The sequence below is a fragment of the Protopterus annectens genome, chromosome 16.part0, assembly GCF_019279795.1.
Source record: "Protopterus annectens isolate FY-2018-M chromosome 16.part0, PAN1.0, whole genome shotgun sequence".
Classification (NCBI taxonomy): domain Eukaryota; kingdom Metazoa; phylum Chordata; order Ceratodontiformes; family Protopteridae; genus Protopterus; species Protopterus annectens.
The window spans coordinates 399891005-399912864 of record NC_056750.1 but is presented as its reverse complement, the minus strand read 5'-3'; the positions used below and the strand labels follow the sequence as shown (position 1 = coordinate 399912864).

At 37.4% G+C, this 21860-nt stretch overlaps 1 protein-coding gene across 1 annotated transcript in view; it reads left to right on the top strand.

Moving 5' to 3' along the window:
• Positions 1-3013: 3013 nt before the first annotated feature.
• Positions 3014-21860, top strand: part of PTGS1 (prostaglandin-endoperoxide synthase 1) — a 944136-nt gene continuing 925289 nt past the window's right edge. Inside the window, exons 1-2 of the mRNA XM_044058285.1 lie at positions 3014-3233; positions 3366-3428. Of these exons, the coding sequence (XP_043914220.1) occupies positions 3227-3233; positions 3366-3428 (70 nt within the window). The 5' untranslated portion in view covers positions 3014-3226. The remainder of the gene's footprint in view (positions 3234-3365; positions 3429-21860) is intronic.

Genomic DNA, 21860 nt, shown 5'->3' with positions numbered 1-21860 from the left:
TCTGTATTGTGTTGGAAGTGTTTTATGGCTTCCAGCATTTGCCAAAGATCTGAAAAAAAGCACTTGTCTATGTATTTTTACAGGTAGATAATAAATGCTACCAGCTGCCATCAGTTGTTGTTTTTGGCCTGGAGTCTATACGTCTAGAAGTCAGATGACAAGAAATGATGTCATTCTGCAAGTTAGCCCAGCAGTAATATTTGAAATATTAATTTGAGAACTCTCTGAAAGAGACACAGCATTCGGTATTCTGTCTTTGACCTGACAACAATAACTGGGGAAAATACATTCCCCACATCTGTCTTGCTCTGTAAGTAAGTGTCTAGGGAATAGTAACTCTCTTAGATATAGTCAGGAATATAACAAAGCTTACTTTAGATATTTTCTTCATTTATTTGAGACTGTCCTGTAATGTTTTAAATATTTTCTGTGATTTTGAACTCTGATGTCACTGTAAATATATATTTACTATTGTCTTGTTCTTCTATTATTTATTATTAAATATATTTAAACATTTCATTGTGGCTGATCTGTCTAGAAATATTTAAGTTCTGAGAGTGCTTGCATATTTATTTGGTGACACTGTGGGCCACTCTTAATAGCCTTGCCCTTGGTTAAACTACCATTTGTATTAATATTAATATTACACAATAAGATTGTACACCCTTTGTTAAGGGCCTCAAAGTAGCTGATAAGGAGTTGGCTGGTGGCAGTGATAACTACCTTATAGTCAGGGAAAAGGGGGCATAGCTAGTAAACTTGTGCCAGCTTTTCCCAGGTGTGTGTGTGTGCATGTGTGTAAATCAAACCTCGAAGAGTGTGTGTGTCAGCTACTTGGGCAGGGACTTAAAGCACTGGTTGAACAGAGAAGGGGTTGGAGGTCTTGGCTTCACCACTCAGCTGAGATCTCTACTCTATAGCTGTACCAGTGGGGATTCTTATTGGGGACCTGGAGAAAGAGGGAGAAAACCATTCCTGGCTGACTGCGGTCTCTTTGTGCTCTTAAAGGAAATTGCATTTGATGCAGGGAGCTGCATCTGGAAATACTGTGTGTGTACCTGTCATCCTCCCAGTGTACATCCCCCACTGATGCCAGTGGTAAGGATTGAAGCTCCTTAATTACTGGTCCAGTGGTGGGTCATCACAAACCCAATAAAACACGTGAATAATGCACGATGAGATATACTTATTTCCTTCAACTAAACATTTCATTTTATTTCAACCAGCAACCCCCCTGCGCCCCCTCCCATTCACCTCTGCTAGGTCTTAGCCATATATCTGCAGTAGTTACCCCAACAAACTATAGTGCAAAAGCTGCTTACTGTCTTATCAAGTCTTCCTTAATACCCATCTGCCTACTTTCTCTACACTTGTTTATGTCTGCTGAAATATTATGAATCTGGCTGTCACTAACCATGACAATACATTCAGAGAGACTTCCCATCTGCCTTTAACAACCCTCCCCTCCTCATCCTAACCAACTTCATGATCCCTACCCCATCTCATGCTTGCTATTTTCCCCAAGGCAATATACGTAGCTGTGTCTGCTATTCCTGGACACACTCTCATTCTGAACAAAACCAAAAATAATGGAGTGACAAAAGGCCAAAATCGGGTAAAGACTTGAAATATTGCTCTTTAAAACTTAGAAAGTTCCTAGAATGACAGGTTCTACCTAGTGGTACCACCTGTCCCACTTTGCGAGGGACTGTCCATCTTTGGGCAGTTGTGTCCTGCAAAAAAATCATAAAAATGGCAAATGTCCTGAGATTTTTAGGGCAAAATAATTTCCTATATTTTATGTAATAGTTGAATAAAACAGTTATTTTGTATCTGAAACACTTAAATGTTATAAGAAACAGAATAAGCAACTAAAATACAAGAATAAGCTTTTATTTTAGGCAAACAAATGAAGTTCTATCCTTTCCTTTGTAATGGCCGTGGGTATGTTTTGCCCTGCAAAATCTGATGTTTGTACCAACGTCCCACTTTGCGCATTTGAAAAGGTGGCAATCCTAGTTCGACATTAACATGCATTTTATGAACGTTATGAAATCTGAAACTTAAATGCCTGACATTATTTGGTGACTACATTCCTTACGAATTTGCAAAAAACCGCAAATTTTACAAAGACCAGACCTAAAAATATATGAGTAAAAAATCTGGATACTCAGCAGAATTCTGGACAGTTTCGAGGTATGCGTTAATCAAAGAAACAGAATGTGGAACAAGCAGAACCGCTGGCGGCTTTAAGTATGTTTTTATTAAAAAAAGAATGTTTTCACTGATAAGAAAGGTATTATCGAGAATTATCTGCATTTGGATTTTTGCGTACAGTTTTTAACAATGAATTTGTGACAAGCCTCCCTCCAAAGTGGAACAAGGAATTAAGCCATGTTCTTGCTGCAGAAGGAAGAACTATTCTCCAAAATATGACAACAGTTGTTGACCGGTTGCGTACGTCTCCATCACTATCATTTAAAATAGTCACCCCTTTAATCGAGATCGGGCACAATATCCTTTTTAAGTATAAGTGAACACTAATAAACTAGTGTCAATGTTTTTTAAGCTGTTGGCATTACTGATTAAGATACATACTATTCATAACACGGCAACTCGTCACAAGTGTCTTAGTTGTTCTTAGTCAGAAAACGGACGCTTTGTGTATCCAGCTAAGTAATTTTGGGCAGTACGCACCTGCAGTTTCATAACCACAGTTGGTCTGACCCTCTTAGGGCAAGAAATATGGGCACAGTCAAAACTAACGAGAAACAAATGACCAAAAACAGGGATATTTTTTTAAATATTTATCTTATAAACTTAAAGGTTGCTAGAATAAAATGTGTTGCACTAGCATGCATTGATTGCATTCTCTAAAGCATATGAAGTCTGAAACTGAAATGCCTATTTATTGACTGCAGTTTTAAATGATTTGCCAGAAACTCGCACATTTATAAGGAATAGACCAGGCATATAAGACAAAACTCTGGAGAGTGGTGAGGTATGATGTTGGGCGCACTTGCATGGAGCAGCTACACCTAAGCGTGCAGGATAGCTTTACAGTCAGTCCGCCCCGTAACATTAGTCTTCTGGAAAGTGGTATGGATTGGTCTGTTGGGTCAGCTACCGCTGATCACGTCATACACCCCTGCGCGAGCATATCCCACCTCAGTCACTTAACTTTTTCATGAGCAGCTGTGAGAGTGTATGATCTTGTCTTATCACTATGCAAGGTAGGGGTTATACAAGAAGTTTCGTCATAACTGCCAAAATAGCAAAGTGCAGTTTAGATTGTTCGTAGTAATGTAAGTAATGTGTAATTCAAACTTTTCAGTAACTAACTAGGCTTACTGTTATTCTTTCAGCTCACATATGTATCCTTTTCCTACTCCCTTTGATGTGCATTCCGGAGCCTGTTCACTGTTCAAGTAAGTTTTTTTTTTCTTTCTGTAGAATTAAATGTTGACCCGCTATTTCCCGAATGTGAATATTGATTTGCTGTAATCCTGCAGCAAACGTTTGTAATTTCTGCAGATAATCAAGGATTTTAATGGAGCTGAAAAAAGGGTTAATGTTTGTACATTTTCTTGAATGGCGGGTGTGGTTTGTCTCTTCAGAATCCCCTCGGGCAGCTCTGCAGCTTAACAGAAAAAATGTATATTTGGTTTCATTTATCAAGACAGCGTTTTCCATCATGCATCGTCACTAGTGAAATACCTGCACTCTTTCTTGTTTTAGGTAACCGAGGCTGTTGTTTCCCAGACAGCTGCAATTTGCTTTTAAACTCTTGTGCTTCTCTAGCGGTATATCTCATCAGTACCTCCTCTTGAACTGCCTAGTATAAGGAATTTTCTTTCCAGACCTGCTGATGATACCGTTTTAATATTTGAATTCCTTCGTTTGCCTGTTTTGAGAATATTAGCTGTACATCACACCAGCAGTGTTACATAGCCCTTCTGCTGGACAACTTTTGATTTGAAACAAAATTAAGTTTGCATAACCAGACACAAATTCGGACTTCAGCACTATTTTAGCTGAACGTGACAGATAAGGACACAAATATAGAAACAGATTAACAATTTACTGCTCTCGATACTGACCGTACCTTACCTACATAGGCAGTTCTTCCAGAGCAATGCAGAAGTACTGCTTCTAACTCCCCTCTCATTTGTCCTGGAGTTTAGGTAGTTTACAGGCTTCCTAAGTTTCTGAAAATCCATTATTTCTAATTAAGACTTGGTTGTCCCTAATGCTGAAAGTTTTTTTCTCACCTAGTAACTGGCGATTAGAAATGCGAATTAAAGGAACAATGTAAGATAAAACAAATGCATCATGCCATGTACTATGTGGGTGCCGCTGCCCGGGCGACATCAATAGCTACAGAGTGGGGATGGGAAATCAGTGTGTCCTGCGCACTACAGTATTACTGTCCAAAGAATAACAACGTACGGGGTACATTTATCTTAATCAACGTAGTCAGGGTAAACACTGACGCAGATGGACCATTTCTAGGTTTATATCAAAAAGACCGATAAACAAACTTCGGTAACAGTGAACATCGTACTAGCGTGTCTTTGAGAATAACTGCGACCCAAGAATCTGTCCAGTAGCCATTGTTAAACCATACCGCTATCTAAAGCTGTGATTTTAAGCAGCTTTTGGAGTTGTCAGCATTTTTTCCTTTAAAATGTTATTTTTTTCCTCACAAAGCGTTATGGTTGCTACATTTTCAAGTGCCCAGAGTGGGACATTTTTTGTAGAAATGTGAGACGGCCAGTCTTGTAACATTTGAATTGCTTCTGCTGTTTCTTATACTATTTGGGTGTTTCAGATCAAAAAAATAACTGTTTTATGCAACTATTAGAGAAAACTTAGGAAATACTTTTTGTCCTAAAAAAGGACATTTGCCAGTTTTTAATTTTTTTTCACAGGACATAACTGTCCAAAGAGGGACAGGTGATAACCCTACCAAGTGTTAGTCCCTTTAGATGTTGCCATTGCCAACCATTATTAGTAAGAACTTGATAGCACTGAAGGAAAAATGTCAGTACAGTCTTTAGTAGTTCACGTGTGTGCAGAAAATTGTGTCGTCTACCATATTTAAGGAAATACAGCTGTGAGAAAAAATTTCAGTAGAAGAGAGTTGCTGTCTCAGTTGTTTCTATGTGATTATACAGTACTTGTTATATAATGTAAAATGCTATACATACTTCAATATAACTGCTACACCACAAAATGTGATGCTCTGTGCAAATTGCATGAGACCATAGACTAGGAAGCCAATTTCAGCACTTTAATGGTCATGAGACCTCTTTATAGTATTATTTTATGTTTCATATCTGTGGTAATCAGCTGAACCACCTAAACTGTATTGTAAATTGTTACTGTTTGAGGGTACTGATCTCATGTCATGATTATCACTTCTATTTCTCGGATCTGGGAGTCTGGGATACATGTTCAACATGTAATTTCATGATACTGCAATAACATATTTTCAGTAATACTGATGTTCATACTTTAGGGGTGGTCAACATCCATCATCAGTATTATTTTCATCACTCAGCCTTGTGGGGACCAGTGTACATTTTCAGTACATTTGTGAGCATAGCTGTCAATCTGCAGACACTGTAACAGTAACATGCACCTTTAAAAGTTGGAACATCCAAGCGACAAAAATGATGGAAAATATAAAGAGCATTATCAAATAGAGTAAAATCTGTACACTTTATTTTTTTTTTTGAAAATCTTTTTATTTTATTATCTTATAGACAAACAATACAAACCACAGAAGAACACTGTACAAACATCAACAAAAATTATATACAACTATACATTGCCCATATCATTCACAATATATACAACAGATAATACGAATTGTGAAAGTCTACCACACAAGATGATTTATTTTTGTTTCAGAAAAAGAGAGATATAAGATTGTCTTCCTTCGTCAAATTACTGTTGGCACTCATATGTTAGCCATACTGTGCAGTTTGCTGTCTGCTACACAGTGTTATAATTCACATGATGACGGAGATTCAGAAAATTGTCTGAAGGGGAAAATAAAGCCGGAATATAAGGACATACCTCCAAAAATAGGGAGACAAATTTGTTTCTCTAAATGAGCAGCACTGCTGTCTATATAAAACAATGATGAAAAACATTTGTGAATGAACGCCAATAATCTGGTTGCAGATAATGAAGCCACTGAATTCTAAAAATGACTTAAAGATTTTATGATGATTAAAAAAGTGGCTATGCAGTAGAAGCTGTACTTTGCAGAAGTTAATTGCGTGGAAGTATTGCTCCCTGTCCAAATGTTTAGTCCTCCTAGGCCAAATGCTGTGCTTGTTACAGGCACACAGTATTCAATAAATATTCCAGCAGAACTTCCTGAGTTGCACTCCTCCGATGTTATAGCTAGGCTTAAATTGTTTTCAGTTATCTTTCACTTATTTGTTTCACCTTATTTTATTTATTATTTACAGGTAATTGAAAAAGTTCCACGTGGCTAATTTAAGTTTTTATAATGCAAGAAGCAGCTCTTCAGTTTTGTTTTGGCTTTTGTTAACACAGAATCCAGTGTTATGTCAATGTATTCCAGCCCATTTTGTTGTTCCCTGCTTTAAGGTTTCCAGTATAGTTATATGTCCATATATAACCACTTTGTAAGGCCACAACTTAAGTTTTCCCTTGTCACGGTGATGAACCTTATATAGTTGAAGCAAAATGAACAATTTGTATCCGTGTTGAAGAAGACTGTAGAAGTATCAGAAAGGAAGATGTTCACAGTCCTTTGTCATAGCACTTGTCAGAATAAAGCCTTGGCTAATTTATATACTGCTATGTTATCTGGTATTACTAATACTGACAAATTTAAGATGGTAAGTATGTACTAAGAAAGAAGGAAGCTATATCTATATTAAGAAAGTAGGTAATTATTTTGTCTGGCAGTTGACACAACGGTTAAGTCTGTGAGCTGTAGCTCCTATGGTAGAGGGTTTGATACCTTGAGCCTATATTTGCCTACTGTGTGATATTGAGAAAGTCACTTAATCAGACATTGCTCAGAGGTCACCCATGAAAAGGGACTGTGTGTCCAATGGGCCTACCTGGTTGACAAATAAATAGTATTATTATTTTAATGCACAGTACACTTCTTCAAAATAGTTTAGAAAATTATTTTAGTTGAAATAACTCAATAAGTCAATTGCTGGACTTTAATTGTTGGTCCTTATCGTATGGCTCCCCGCTCTGTATGTGCCTACTGTTACTTTTATTCATGACACTGGGGTGCCAGGCTTTTATCTGTGAGTAACACTTTATTTTCACCTGCACTATTTTCCTTCCCTTTTTGTTTACTATTCGTACTCCCAAGCTGCTGCGATTCATTGTTCCATTGCTGAGAATTTTTTTTTTTTGTAATTACCTGTCACGTGTGATGCATCCTGATACAACTTTGCCAGCAAGGACTATTGGACTGAATCTCATAGCTGTATATGATCTGTAGCTTAATTGTACAATGCATAATGCTGAGCAGTGGCCACATAATGGGAATGCTGTACATGAACAGAATCAGGCAAGGAATAAGCCATGATGAACATGTTGTTCAAACACATTTTATGCCGTGCCTTACGTTGCACATTGCAGACTCATTTTACCTTCTGTGCTTCCTGTTAAAAGGACCATAATGGTCAAATACTGGGCTTTACTATGAATATTTGCATGCCATTTAGTCACCACTTCATGAGTTCTTCAAATAAAACCTCTAAAGATATACAAACCTGCATTCCCAAACTAGTGAAAACAGTAAGATGACTGTACACTCCTAAACAATCATTTCATCAAGGGCAAGCCTCTTTACCCCAATATGGGCCACTACCCCCACACCACTGATCTCTCTGTCTCTGCGTATATATACCAGCTCCAAGGTCATACAAACTTGGAGAAATGGGAAAAGTGTAAAACAAATATACAACGTACCTTTTCTTCTGTTTCTGACTCCAGAAACCCCAATGTAAAGCATAGCACCTTTGAAAGGCAAACACTGAAATGCTGACAATTTAAACAAGCAATTTTTCTCTTAGAATTCATGAGACAATAATGCTACAGAAAGTATAAGTTAATGAATTCGTATAATAGTAGTAATTGTGAAACTGTCGAGCAGTATTCGTGAAGCAAGCTGTAGGAAGGGTAAGTCCCCTAGGATACACCACTAATTAAAATTATAAGTAAGCAAGGCAAAGAGCTTTGCCACAGGATTCTGCTAATCTATAGAGTCTAGCTGATTGACATATGAAGTTATCCTACAAGTATTGGCACATATTTCTTGTTGGTATAAGGCTGTTTTGGGGAAAGCTGTTTTTCATCACAGAGTGCACTCCCTGATCTGTCAAGTCAAATAGTTACTGGTAAGTGTAACCAGAAATCATATTGCTTATTTCTTTCAAAGAGTTTAGCAGACACTATGGAACAGCAGTTACATTACTGAGGTGTACAAGCTGGCATGTTTAAAGAGGTTCTAGCTTTTTGCATAATTTTAAGCTCATCAGCTCTTTGAGAGTAAGTCAGTGATGCTCTGAAGTTCAAGAAGAAGCATGAAATCTGTATGTTGCTCGCTGCAGGCTCTAACTTTCTTGAATTACTGTTTGCTAGCAGAGGTTCCCAGATTCCCATATCTATGTACACTGTGTGTTCACACTGTTTAATTCTTTATCTTTAAAAAATAAAAGGTACTGTAGTCCAGTGTAAATGTAGGGTTCCTGTAAGATGACTGAAGACGCATCTGACTTAAAACAACGAAAAGGCAAAATAGCGAAGTGGCTTTTAAGCAAATTCTTTCCCAGGGAAAGAATTTGCTTGGCTGCTTCTGTTACTTTGCTGTTTTCAGCACTGTAGTGCGATCTTGGAGCTGGTATAGTTAAGTAGGGGGGGTGAAGCCCCCCACTTTATGTATTCTTTCAATTTATTTATTTATTATTATTTTTTTTTTTTTTGGAACAGTGATTTTTTTTTCCCTTGGAAAAAAATCACTGTTCTGAGCTGTTGAGATTGTAAGCTTTTGCTTTCATGGGGTTGATTATTTATCGTTCATTTTTTTAAGCATTCAATGATATGATATAGACCCTAAATGTAGTGGCCATGGATTAGAAAATTCACAAGGGCTGAATCACGAGTCACAGGCTTAGGTCACATGCCTTTTATGCTTACTAATTACTCTGCTGGTTACAGTTTACCCACATCCTGACTGAGATGTTTCGGTCCTTGTATACAGATGTTTGCAACACAGATTTTGTGTCTCAATGCCTTAGCTAAGTAGTCTTCAAGGAGCTATATAACCCAGGCTCTGTTTAATTGAGTTAATTTGACCAAGGAATGCAGCAACCATTAGGACAGAAGATTTCACTTATGTAAAGAAATGCATTATAAATGGATATTAATTTGATCTTCTTCATATTACCAAACTGCAATCAGTACAGTGTGATGGATACAAGCTCAGTGTAGCTTCTAGGTGTATTGCCACTCCATCACAAATAAGATACAAAAAGATCCAAGAATACAATGGCATAAAGGGAGAGGAGAGGCAGGAGAAGATGTGGGGTCTGAAAAAGAGTAGGGGAGCTTCTGGACAAAATGCAGGTGCTAAAGATGTTAAGGCACAGGTGTGAAAGGGCAAGGTGGGACTGGAACAAAAGAAGTAAGCAGGAACCAATAGATGACACAAGGGCAAATGTCTCATACATACAGGCAAGTCATGTGACAAAGGATAAAGTAAAGGGAACCGTAGAAGCAGTAGCCACAGGTATATCAACTACTGGCAGCGAAATATGGGGAACAGCAGCATTTAATGTCCAACCAGTACCACTAGAAACTCCTGCCTCCTTTTCCTTGGCTTAGTCCAGTTAATTTCCCAACTAAACAATATTCTTGACTTCAGATCTATTATTTCACTCCAAAAGCAAAAGAGATTGCCCCAAACATTATTTAATTAGTTTTCTTCATAAGGGATTCAAACCTCAGTATCCGCTATTTCACTCAGAATTTTCTCTGCCTTATTGCCTGCTCACACAGGAAACGTCTCCACTGGATGAAGGGGGAGCTGCAAACACCGAGGAAAAAGAGAAGGTTAGATGTTACTAGCATCATAGAAGCATGAGGCATTGACAAGTGAGGATGGAACATGCAGATATGTGTGCTTAGTTTTTTGTATTTTTTTTTTTTAGGAATGTCAGGCAAGGGAAGGCTGGAGGTATACTGATGCACATGAAGGAGGACATCCAATGTGAGGGGAGAGAGAACAATGTGACACCATAGGAAGGGGAAAGGGAACCAGGCAGGGTCAGAACCTAAGGTAAGTACTCTGTCATATAAAGTAGAGGAAGTGAGGATCTGGTGGATTGGCACAATGGTTTAGCCCCTCAGATACACCTGGGAAGGAGAATGAGAAGGAGGAGAGAATAAAGAGATGTGGTGTGAGAAAGAGTATTACACTGAATGAATATTTTAAATTTAGCTTGTACTGCCTGGGAAATAGCAAGCTCCAGGGTACAGAGGGAGCAAGAATTGAGTGAGGCCTTGCATCTTAAGGGGTTCAACCAGTTGTGACTGGACAATGTCAGAGGGAAGAGAATACTGAATATGGTCCCACCCAAGGTGTAATAGAGTAGGAATTTTTAAAGTTAACACATCATTAACCAATAGAGTTCACACCGTTGGTGTGGGCATACTATGAATACAAAGACAAGGAACATGCTATGGAATTTTAGAGAAGTGGATTATACTGTGGAATGTGAATGGCTCTGAGTTGAGTTAGGGGTCTGGAACATGTTAAGAGAGAGTGAATAAGCTATTGATCGGGAGCAAATTGAGGGAGTAAACAAACCATGAAAATTAGTCAATGAACAAGTCCCCAGGGCTGTGGAAAAGGGTTTGAGAAGGGTTTAATGCAACAAAAAAAGAAAAGTTCATGTGGATAAATAATGTGGATAAATAAGAACACAAAACTAATGGCTAGGGCAAAAGATAAAGCCTGCAGAAGGTAGGGGATAGAAAGTTGGATGAGGGGGAGTAAAAGGAATGTACTAGAAGAGTAACCATGGAGGTGAATACAGCAAAGAAGTAATTTGTCAGGTAAGTTGGCAGAAGGTGGCAAAAAATGGAACAAAGGTTATTTTAACTGTATAGCAGAAAGTATTAGACATTCTTTTCTAACAAACCTGGGAATGTTGGACAAAAATGGGAAAGAAATCAACAGAAAAATAGGAAAAAAGTAGTACTGCAGGAATATCTCATTGGTGTGTGCCTTGCTGGGATGGAGGCAGAGGAGATACAGAGAGAGAAGAACTCTGGAGAGAGACCTTGAGAGAGAAGAACAAATGTAAAACTGGTTTTCTTATGGGAGGATGAGGCACAGAAAGCAGATGGGTTATGTCTTATGATTCCCAGGTTCTGGGCATTGCCTTGGAAGCTGTTCTGAAAGAGAGCTCTTCTGCAGCTCACTTATTAGTCCCAGAAGTAGTCAGAAGTAGAAGAAAACAATTGTGGTACCCGTGTTATAAGGGAGGGAGTCAGGAAAAAAATCCAGGAAACAACATGGCTGTGGTTACATACAACACAAATTTGCTTTTCTCAACATTGATTGTGATTCTGTTTAAGCAAAATATGGGAAGAACTTCTTGGAGTTTGGAACTGATTGAAGAGGCAGATGGTTCAGATCTATTTGCAACCATATAATATGCATAGGTGTTAATATTCTCTCACTGATTGGAGTAAGTCTGAAGCTGAAAAGACAAAGCATAACTGACTGATAGAATTTGTAGTCAATAAGCAGAGGGCCAGTATATTCCATCTAGTGATTTGAAGAACAGTTTCATTGAGATCCAGTTTAGGCCATGAGGTTTTAAGTTCTCTTAAAATGAAAGGGTGATGCACATAAATAGATGTCTTGCTGAGATAACAAATAATGCATATATGAGATTTCCCTGTTCCAATGTTTTAAATTAAGGTAAATGAATGTGACAGTGCAGTATAGGGGCTGTATCTCTTTCCAAATCCCTGTTCTGATTCATGCGACAGACTGCAGGAATGTAGATATTCTATTTACTGTGTAGCCACAGTCTATTCTCAACTTTTACAGAGCATTGCTAGCCCTGATATGTAATGAAGGCTAGCCACATTAGAAGAGGTCAGATTTGGGTATGGTAAAAATGGATGACGGTTAGTATATGGTGATGAAGTAGATCAGTTAAGGATATGCTTACTAGTCTTAGGGGGCAGGCTAACAGCATGACGTAGACAGAACCTGCCTTTGAGTTTGATTTATTTCTGTAGAGAATTTCTCTGGATTTCTAAAAGGATTAATTTAATTTTGTTTGAAGGCTACCTTGGTCTCATTAAATGTGTGTGTGTGTGTGTGTGTGTGTGTGTGTGTGTGTGTTTACAACTTAATAACCATGTAGTGATAACCATAGCTTCACTTTCTTGAGACCAAAACACTGAGAAGCCCTTCCTGCGCTTCTAAAGAGTATTTAATTCTATCCAGCCTTCTGTAAAGCCTTTATAAATCATCTGTCCAAATCTAAACATTTAAATGCTTCCCAGATTGCAGCCCCCTGTAACTAAAGCCACATAGGACATTACTAGGCTATTGAACCGGAGGTCATTTTAAGCCTAGCCGTTTCAACCCAATGTAATACTGTAGAGGTACTAGTCAATACCCAAGATTGCATTTAGTGGTGACTGCCCATGTCCAGGAGGGTTGTGGGCACTATCCCTGGTAATAATTTACTGTCCCTTTAAGATACAACTGCTGATGACCATCTGTCCTCCTTTTCTAAAAAGTGACATCTTCTTTTCTGCTAACAGCAGATAAGTACACGTTAATTATAAACAAGTTTTCCCTTTCGCAGTTTTTTAAACTCACACTTAGACATGTGCTTATCCAATGTAATTTGTTTTTTTGCATTGTAAATAGTTACTCGGGTACAAAATTGTGATGTAGAAAGTGCAATGTCTATGTACGTACTTCAGCTGAAGTATTTCTCATTTTATTACATTTAATTAATGCACTTCTTCATCTTAAGCTGTTTTACTCTTAATTCACTTTACTCAATGTATTAGTAGACAAAAAAGGCCTGTTTTATGTATTTTTAACTTTCCCATTCTTTGTTAAAATTTCTTATGTTGTGCTTGTGTTGTTTTCATATTTTGTATACCCTTTTTCTTTGAAATGCATTATGTACCTGTGTTGAGTATATACTCCAGGGCAGGATCTGAGCATAGTCCAGCTATATCAATACTCTAATATGGTTAAATTCAAATAGCTAAACAAGATAGATAGATTAACAGTGCAGGAAAGGGTATGGCATTATAACCTTTTGTTTGGGTCACATAATTCATTATAGGAAAGAAAGGCAAACAATAAATCAGTGCATCTGCCTCGATCACGGGTACTTTATGCTAAGAAAAAAAAATAGTTTCATCTGTTTATTGTGCTGTAAGAAATAACTAGGTTGGCGTTCACAATTTTTGTGTTATGAGCTGAAACTGTTCCAATTTTTCTTTCTCTGCCCCTTGGTTGAGGTGCTGTCAATTGAAGGATTCTTTCATTTCCTGGGTTATTGTCTCCTTATCTTTCTTGCTGCACGTCTTGAGGGACGATGAGTTAGCGATGAATTGTTGTTGCTGTTTTTTATAGTAAAATAAAGAAACCATCACAGTCTTAGCTCTACTAATTTGCAAGTTTCTTTAATATAGGGAGATGAGTGCTGCTTTACAGAGTAGTGGGGGATTGCCATGTTTTTTAAAGGCTGTGATGGTGGGCACGGGCATGATCTAGTCCTTCTCTGGGATGTGCCTCAACTGAGAGTGGATTGTGTGGGCCAGTGTGAGGAACATGATAGAAAAGGTGTTTTTGAATTGTTTAGCAGCTGATATTGTCTCCAAGCTTTTTCACTTGATGACATTGTCTTCTTTATATGTGGTCATTCACAACTGAGTAGGAAGCACCATCTTGGATATGTGGATGTCTTATGTAGCATCCTTTAAAATGATTACTTCTTGAATGTCTTCATACCTTGTACACTAATTGATGTATCTATAGCCTTTAGTGATCTGTGCATGAGCCCAGGCTACATAGGTGGCCGTGTGGTCACTGAACACATCTGCAGTAGTACTTGCAGCTTTGAATCTGTCAGGCAGTGAATAATTTATATTTTATTTGCTTTATTCTGAGTGACGGTAATAGGATTCATTGTGTAAATCTGTAACAATTAATTAAGGGATATGAATAATTAATGATATCATAGTGAGTTGACCAGTCAGTTTTCACATTACTAAGAATAATGATCTCTAATTTAATAATTTCTCACAGTTACTTTGGGGTGTCTTCTATCAGTCTTTTGGGAAAGTTAGGGCAGAACTGTAAATATATAGAGTACTTGTAGGGGTTTGCATTCATAAGCTCTACTGTTCAGAATAATTTATCCTGTTCTGGTGATACCTGCTTTTAGTTGCACTTGCTCTGGTCAGTTAGTATGGGTAGTCTTTGTAAGTATAACCCCATTCCTAGCACCTTTATAGGCACAGTCATGCATGTAGGTGGTATAGACTGGTGCAGTGATCTTATTGTTAATGATATGAGGACTGAACCATGTTTCACTGATATTAGTTATGTCAGGCTGATATAAATCAGTCAGGCAGATGGTTTCTTCATCTTTTACTAAGCATGGCAAACATATAAAAATAGAAGTTTTATGCAAACATAGGCAGACCATACCTGATCATTTTAGGTTTCAGATCCCAAGGCTAACATATAAGCGTGTTTATATACAGATACACACACACACACACACACATATAATATATGTATATGTGTATATATATATATGTATATATATGTGTATATATATATATATATATATATATATATATATATATATAAAACTATTAGTTCTTTTAAGTACTTTTGTAGGCCTTTGGATAGGAGTTGTTTTGCCATAAATGCTGCACTTGGTGGCATTCAGGATGTAGTTCTTCATTCATTATGATACTATTAATTAGCAAGACCTGCTTATTCTATCAGACCTAGGATATAATTTATTATAGTTAGTACTTGTGTAATTCACATGGGTAGAGCAGTACCTTTACATGGATAATCCTGCAATTGTCCAGTAAAGGATATATATATATAATATATATATATATATATATATATATATATATATATATACATATATATATATATATATATATATATATATATATATATATATACATACATATATATAAACTTTATTTATATATATATATATATATATATATGTGTGTGTTTGTGTATACACACACACACACACACACACACACACGCCCCATGGGTATTGCACTTGTTGTTGTGTCTTTCGGCTTTTCCCCATTAGGAGTCACCACAGCGGAACTCCGGTCCACTAATGATTGGCAGTAGATTTTTATGTGCCAAGTTGCCGGCCCTGACGCACAACCTTCAACAAAGGTATGCCCATTCACGCATGTCTCCACACAGAAGATGCTCTAGCTGAGAATCGAACAGGACAATGTTTTACTGTGAGGTGACAATGCTACCGCAGCACCACCACCGCAGTTATGGGTATTGCACTTGTATATTTCCATAATTCAGGTGATCTGCCATAGAGGTTGTTACAGCAGCCATCGACTTTAGAGTGGCTGAGGGTACTTTATATGCCACTTCCAGTCAGAAAGATCAAACACTTCTAGTTACATGTCATCAGGGACATCAACAACGTTCACTCTGTGATATATGAACAAAGATCTCCAAGTTAAGGTTCCTAAACTGCTCAATATTATTAAAACTATGAACAACTGGAATGTTCCATAGAATTTTCAGTGCAGGTGTAACTGCTGTTAGTGCCAAGAGGAGGTGTAGTTCTGGCAAATTAGCCCATTCTTACATGTAACACAGCATATGATGACAGCATCGATTAGACTAGAGGATCAGCTTCTGTAACTGACTTTAGTTTATTAATTCTGCCCGCAAGGATGGTTACGTGTATAAGGTTACCTTTCTTTCTTTATTGTGCTGCAACAAACCAATGGTGCCTGCTTGCAGTCTGTTTCCTAGTAGCTGCCATACAGGATTTGCATGCCATGTCTTTGTATGTTAGTAGCTTCTGTTTTACATTTATGTTCAATTTATAACTTGACTTTCTCTTACAAATGCTGTAAAGCAGCTTGGCTGCATGGATTGTGTTAAGATATACTTTACGATGCTATTGAAAAATAAGTCATAGTTTGCAGCAGTGTTCTATTTTACATCAGTGTTAGATTAGTAACTTTTTATAACAAAACAATTAATATTTGAATAATGGGAAAACACAGTTGCAGAGTCACCTCAGCTGAAGCCTTAGCTTGCAGTTTCTTTTGGTCACATGCCACTTGAAATTATACAGAAGGCTATCTGCTGCAGTAGTACAGTGCTTTAGTAGTTAAGGTTTATTCCTGTCAAGTCTAGGATTCTATCCTAATTTCTGGTTATTTTATATATGGAATATGTATGCTATTATTTTTTCTGTACAAGTTTTCTCTCAGTATTGTGGGTCCCCCCGAAGATAAGCATGCTGGCCAAAAGTCTACACTAAGTCTTCTATGTATATCATTAAGTGCTTTTAGCATCATCTTTGTAGCTGTGAGGTGTGCAAAATAATATTTCATTTATCTGATAAATCAAAACACAATACATTTAAAGTGGTTTAACTGCCTTTAGTAACATTTCTGTGAAGCTTCTACAATGGTTAAGGCATTGTGCTGCATTTTGTAATACTTTGGTTAAACTTGACTTGCTTTATAAACAGCTGGTAATAAAATACTAAGTTAGCAAGTTGCAAATTAAATGACCGGCACTACATCCCTTAAATGGTGACAAATTACATGCTCATTTTTCAAATACTGGAGGTCAAGACATTGTTTTCCAGTAGTGAAATAGGTTAGTGACTAAAAAATGATGGGCAGCGTTATGCTAGCAATGACATTCTGACTGATGGATCACTGCCATGTGAAAGTAGGGCACGTAGCCCTCAACTGTACAGATGTTCATAGAGCGTCCAGATTTTTGCTTCAAATTTTTGGTCTTTTCCTCATAAAATTTGTGGTTTTCTGGCAAGTCACTGAGAATTAAGTAACTTAATAATGGCATACATTTTGAGTTTCAGATTACATATCCTTCAGAAAATGTATGCTAATACAAATCCTGATATTCTAGTGACTTTTTAAGTTTGGAAGAGCAATGTTTAAAATCCATCCTTATTTTTGAGCTTGTGTCTCCCCCCATTATTTTAGGCTTTGCCCAGATTTTTTGTGCTAAGAGGTTGAGCGGTATGGTAAGGCATAGCTTTCAGAGATTACACATCACTTTAATTCATAGAAAAGTGGAGTAGAAGCAGAAAAGGATACTACACACAGAATCAGGAGTTTGGATTGGTTGTGCATTGATGTTCCAAATGTGCGTCATAGATTTATCCATGTCAAGTTTTGAAAGTAAACTTTGGTTCCTGGGTAGTGGACTTGCTTCTTACCCTGTCCCTATGTTTTCAAACACCATTGCTTCTAAACGGTTAAACACACGGTTTACACACACCCTGAGAGAAGTCAGCGATTCACTAAAAATGTAGTTTTACAAGTTTTGTATTTTTTGGAAGAAGGCATTTAATTCTTATAAATCTGTTAGTATAATTTTACAGGCTTTTTTCAAGTACAGAAATGCAGCATACAGAAGCAGTAATATAAACCCTGTAGTACAGAAATGTGGTTATTGCACACAGGTATCAGTTACAATTCATAACACAGCACTGTAATGAATAGTTTGTGTGATTCATCATGGTTACAAGTTATGCACTTCTATGCAGTTATACCAGAGGCCTGCAAGAGGATGGTTTCCCTAAATCAGTGGTGCCCTCCATGCAATGCCATCCGGCCCCCAGAGCGTAACCAAAAAATTTACAAAAAGTGAAAAAATACTATGCCATCCTCCAGTCATGCAAACTTTCCAGCACATGCTTACATACATAATTGACTGCAGTTGCGCACACCTCTAATTTTAGCCATGGAAGTAACTATTCTTTCTTGTTTATAACTGTAAACAGTAGTAACTTTCTGCAACAGTTTGTAATAAGTCATGGCTGCAAGCCAGAATAAAGTTAAATGCAAAGTTGATGTAGAAAACAGGCAATTTCATGACTGCGGTCTTAAGTAAAATTGCCAGTCACCTGTACCTATTGTTAACTCGTAATGACTTACTATGTTTTGAGGTGACCCACAGATGCATTAAGAATTCATGTAGTGGATTTCCCCACAAAAAGGTTATGCACCACTGCCCTAAATTAATTTTAGATGGACAGCCTTCAATTTAGCTATGCAACACAGCTCTAGGAATCTGAAAGCCGATTTATAACTACAGACCTTCATGAAGAAGTTGCAAGTTGCTTTATATTTAAACTAGAGAATTCTGTATTATGAACATAAAAGCTAATTTAAAATTATACAGTGCTTCAGTTATGAAAATGTAATTTAATTTGATCAAGGGAGTTAAGATAAATCAATACCTGCATATCATTTATGATTAGGCTGCACAGTACTTCAGTATGACCTAAGCACAGGGGAGTACAGGGTAGAAAAGGAAAGAGTAAAGTCAAAGTTGATAGTTATAGTAAGTAAATGTATGAAACAAGTTTAAAAGGATCAGTAGTTCTAAAGTAAAGGTCAAACCAAATGCAGAGTAAAGGTAAAAGAATGATAAAGGTGCAAATGTAGAAGCATTAATGGTGGTAAACTGATGAACAACAGAATATGTCTTATGTTAAATTCAGATCCTCATCTGCAGGAGAAAAACATAGATATTCACAGAACTTAGTGGCAGATGTTATGATTAAGTATACCCTAGAATAAACAATGACCTAAGTAATGAACTACTGTCAGGAATATCCTTATGAAATAAAGTGACATTAACAAACTCCTAAATAAATCAACATTGACAGGGCCATTGAGAGCTACACTCAAAAGGATAGTACCCATCTGTTACTGTGGACTTATGTGGTGCTTATGTAGTACCAAGTTTAATATATAATGAGTAGCCACACAAAGAAGTTAGTCTGGCTACACGGCCATAAGCTTCAATATAAATATAACAAAAACTATGTGAGGACAAGAGCTGTAATATATTTCAGTAACTGAAAGAACAGACTTCTGTCTTTAAACTTTGGACACATAACAGATACTTTTGGTATGTCATAAAGTCCAAAACAATAAATTTGTTCAAGAAAATAAATTGAGCCCTGCATAGCATCACTGCAGTAGCAAATCAGATGAAAATGTGTTAGGGAAGGGGCAGTCTTGACATTAAAACTACAGAGCTCAGTGACGGACAGAAAATGTATCTGTCTGTCTGTTAACTGGCTAGGGACTAGTTAATGAGCATTTTCAGCTATGACCTAGTCCATAAGGAAAGTAAAACAAATTACCAACAAACCTATATTGTGAGCATACCTTTTACAACTGATAAATAGCATACATGCCTCACATGAATTAGAGATTTATGCCATACCTACAAGAATAGAGGTTTTGGTATCTTGTTAGAAATGAATAACTGCTAGAAGAGTCTAGCAGTTGGCCTAGAGGATTAAGGAGCTGTTTCCTGTGGTCCAGTAGTGCAAGGTTTGATTCCCTTAGCCTCCATTGCCTGTCTGCCTCTGAACAAGTCACTTAACTAGACAAGCTCCCAGGCTGAGTATGGAAAAGGTCTGTGGAGATCAGTTCTCAGCTGTAGAAAATAAATAAATAACTGTCATAAAACAAGTATTGATGTGATTATAAGCATTTTCAATAGATAAAACAAACACAATTATTTAGATAGTTCTGTGTATCTTGTAAATTTCCCATTTACAGAATTATTATGTCTGTAATGATTGGTGATGTGTAACGAACTGTATGTAAATATTTACAACATATTAATCAAAAGTGAATGTATTTTGCCTGTAGATCAGTTTATGACACCCCACCCCCCAAAAAAGTGAAGTGCTTATACTAGACAGCTTAGTCTAAGTATCTGAATCAGACACATTTATATTGTTACAAAATGATCCTTCACTTTTTCCTTAAATATTGTGAGGTTAATAGTTGTAGTTGCCCATGGCTTTCAGTGGATATTAAAAACAAAATATCAAGCTACACCAGACTTTTATGAGTTTATGAAAAGAGACAAGAATTTCAGTAAATACTGCAAAAGCCCTGCTAAGCAAAAACAGGAAGTGAACTAGTTTAGACCAAATTAGTTTTGGAAAGAAATAAGATGCTTCACAAGAGATTAAATAACTGTTTAGCTACTAAAAATGAAACAATAACATCAAAACAGTCCAGCTTTGGTAATGATTATGCTCACTTTTTTGCAGTCCACTATAACCAGCATAACTAAAACCTTTCTAAAAGTCTGTTCTCCCCCACCAACGCAAAAGAAGAACCTGCATTCCCTATCTGTACCCTCTAGCATCTTATGCAGCAACCTTTCACTTCTCTGAAATTTCAGTAAAACAGACCAAGAACTTGTTTCTTAAATTGAGCAATTATGGATCTAGACCTTGCAAACATCATCCCACCTTCCGAAAGGTTGTGGCTTAAAAAAAATCGCTAAACCCCTTACTTCGAATCTTTCTCATCTTAGGCACTGTCCCACCATCATTCAAGCATGCTGATATAATCCCTCTACCTAAAGTCACTTCTCCTAATGGGCTGAAGAATTATAGACATATTTCTACTTTGTGCCCTATTACCAAAATATTTGAAAAACTTTTATACAAGTAACTACTTAAGCACATTAACAGCTATGCTTATGTGATGCACAGCATGCCTTTCACAATACCCTCAGTACCTTCACTGCCCTGGTAATGGCCACTGATACCATTTATTGCAACTTGAATGAGGTAACTATTACTGCAGGTCTCTTTACTGACATGACAAGGGCTTTTGAAGTAGTCAAGCATACCATTGTTGTGACCAAACTCAAAAGAATCAACTTTGGAGATAACACTATTTGCTGATTTTGCAGCTGTTTAAAACAGAGAACCTTCGAAGTCCATAAGCAATGTGTCATCCTCGACTGCTGTACTACTGGCAAACTTAATCCAGGTGTACTACAAGGGTATGTGCTAGGTGTTCTCTTTTCTCTCTCTGTTAATTATCTCCCCCTAGAGTTACCAAATCTATGAATGAGATGCTGCTCCTGCAATCTGTTTTAGTCACTCAGACCTGCAAACCAACTTACTGGACAATTTTACTCAGTTAAGCACCTGATTTACTTCTAATGAACTACTAATTCCATCCATCCTCAACTCCTTTTCCCATTTTGCACATGGGGTCAAGGTGTCACTTCCGCAATGACAATCATCTTGAGCCAAGGTTTTACACCGCCTCATGGCTAGCCCTGCCTTGGTAGTTCATTCGCACCACTCACTCATGCACACACTCACCTATGGCCAATTTAGTTTGTCCAGTCCACCTACTGCATGTCTTTGGACTGTGGAAGGAAACAGGAGCACCTGGGGGAAACCCACATGACCGCAGGGAGGACATGTGGACTCTGCTCAGAAGGCAGCCCAGCCAAGAATCAAACTCTTGCTGTGAGGTGAGAACGCTAACTGCTTCACCAATGCAGCCACCCAACAAACTAAGAAAAACAACGTCATAGTCTTTTCTCAAACAGAAATTGCTCGTTATCCCATCTGTTCTCTTAATAGACCTTAATGGGAACAGAATACTTAATATCACCAAACAGAGGTACCCAGGCCAAATACTTGACTCTGCCCTTTCCTATTTCCACATACAGA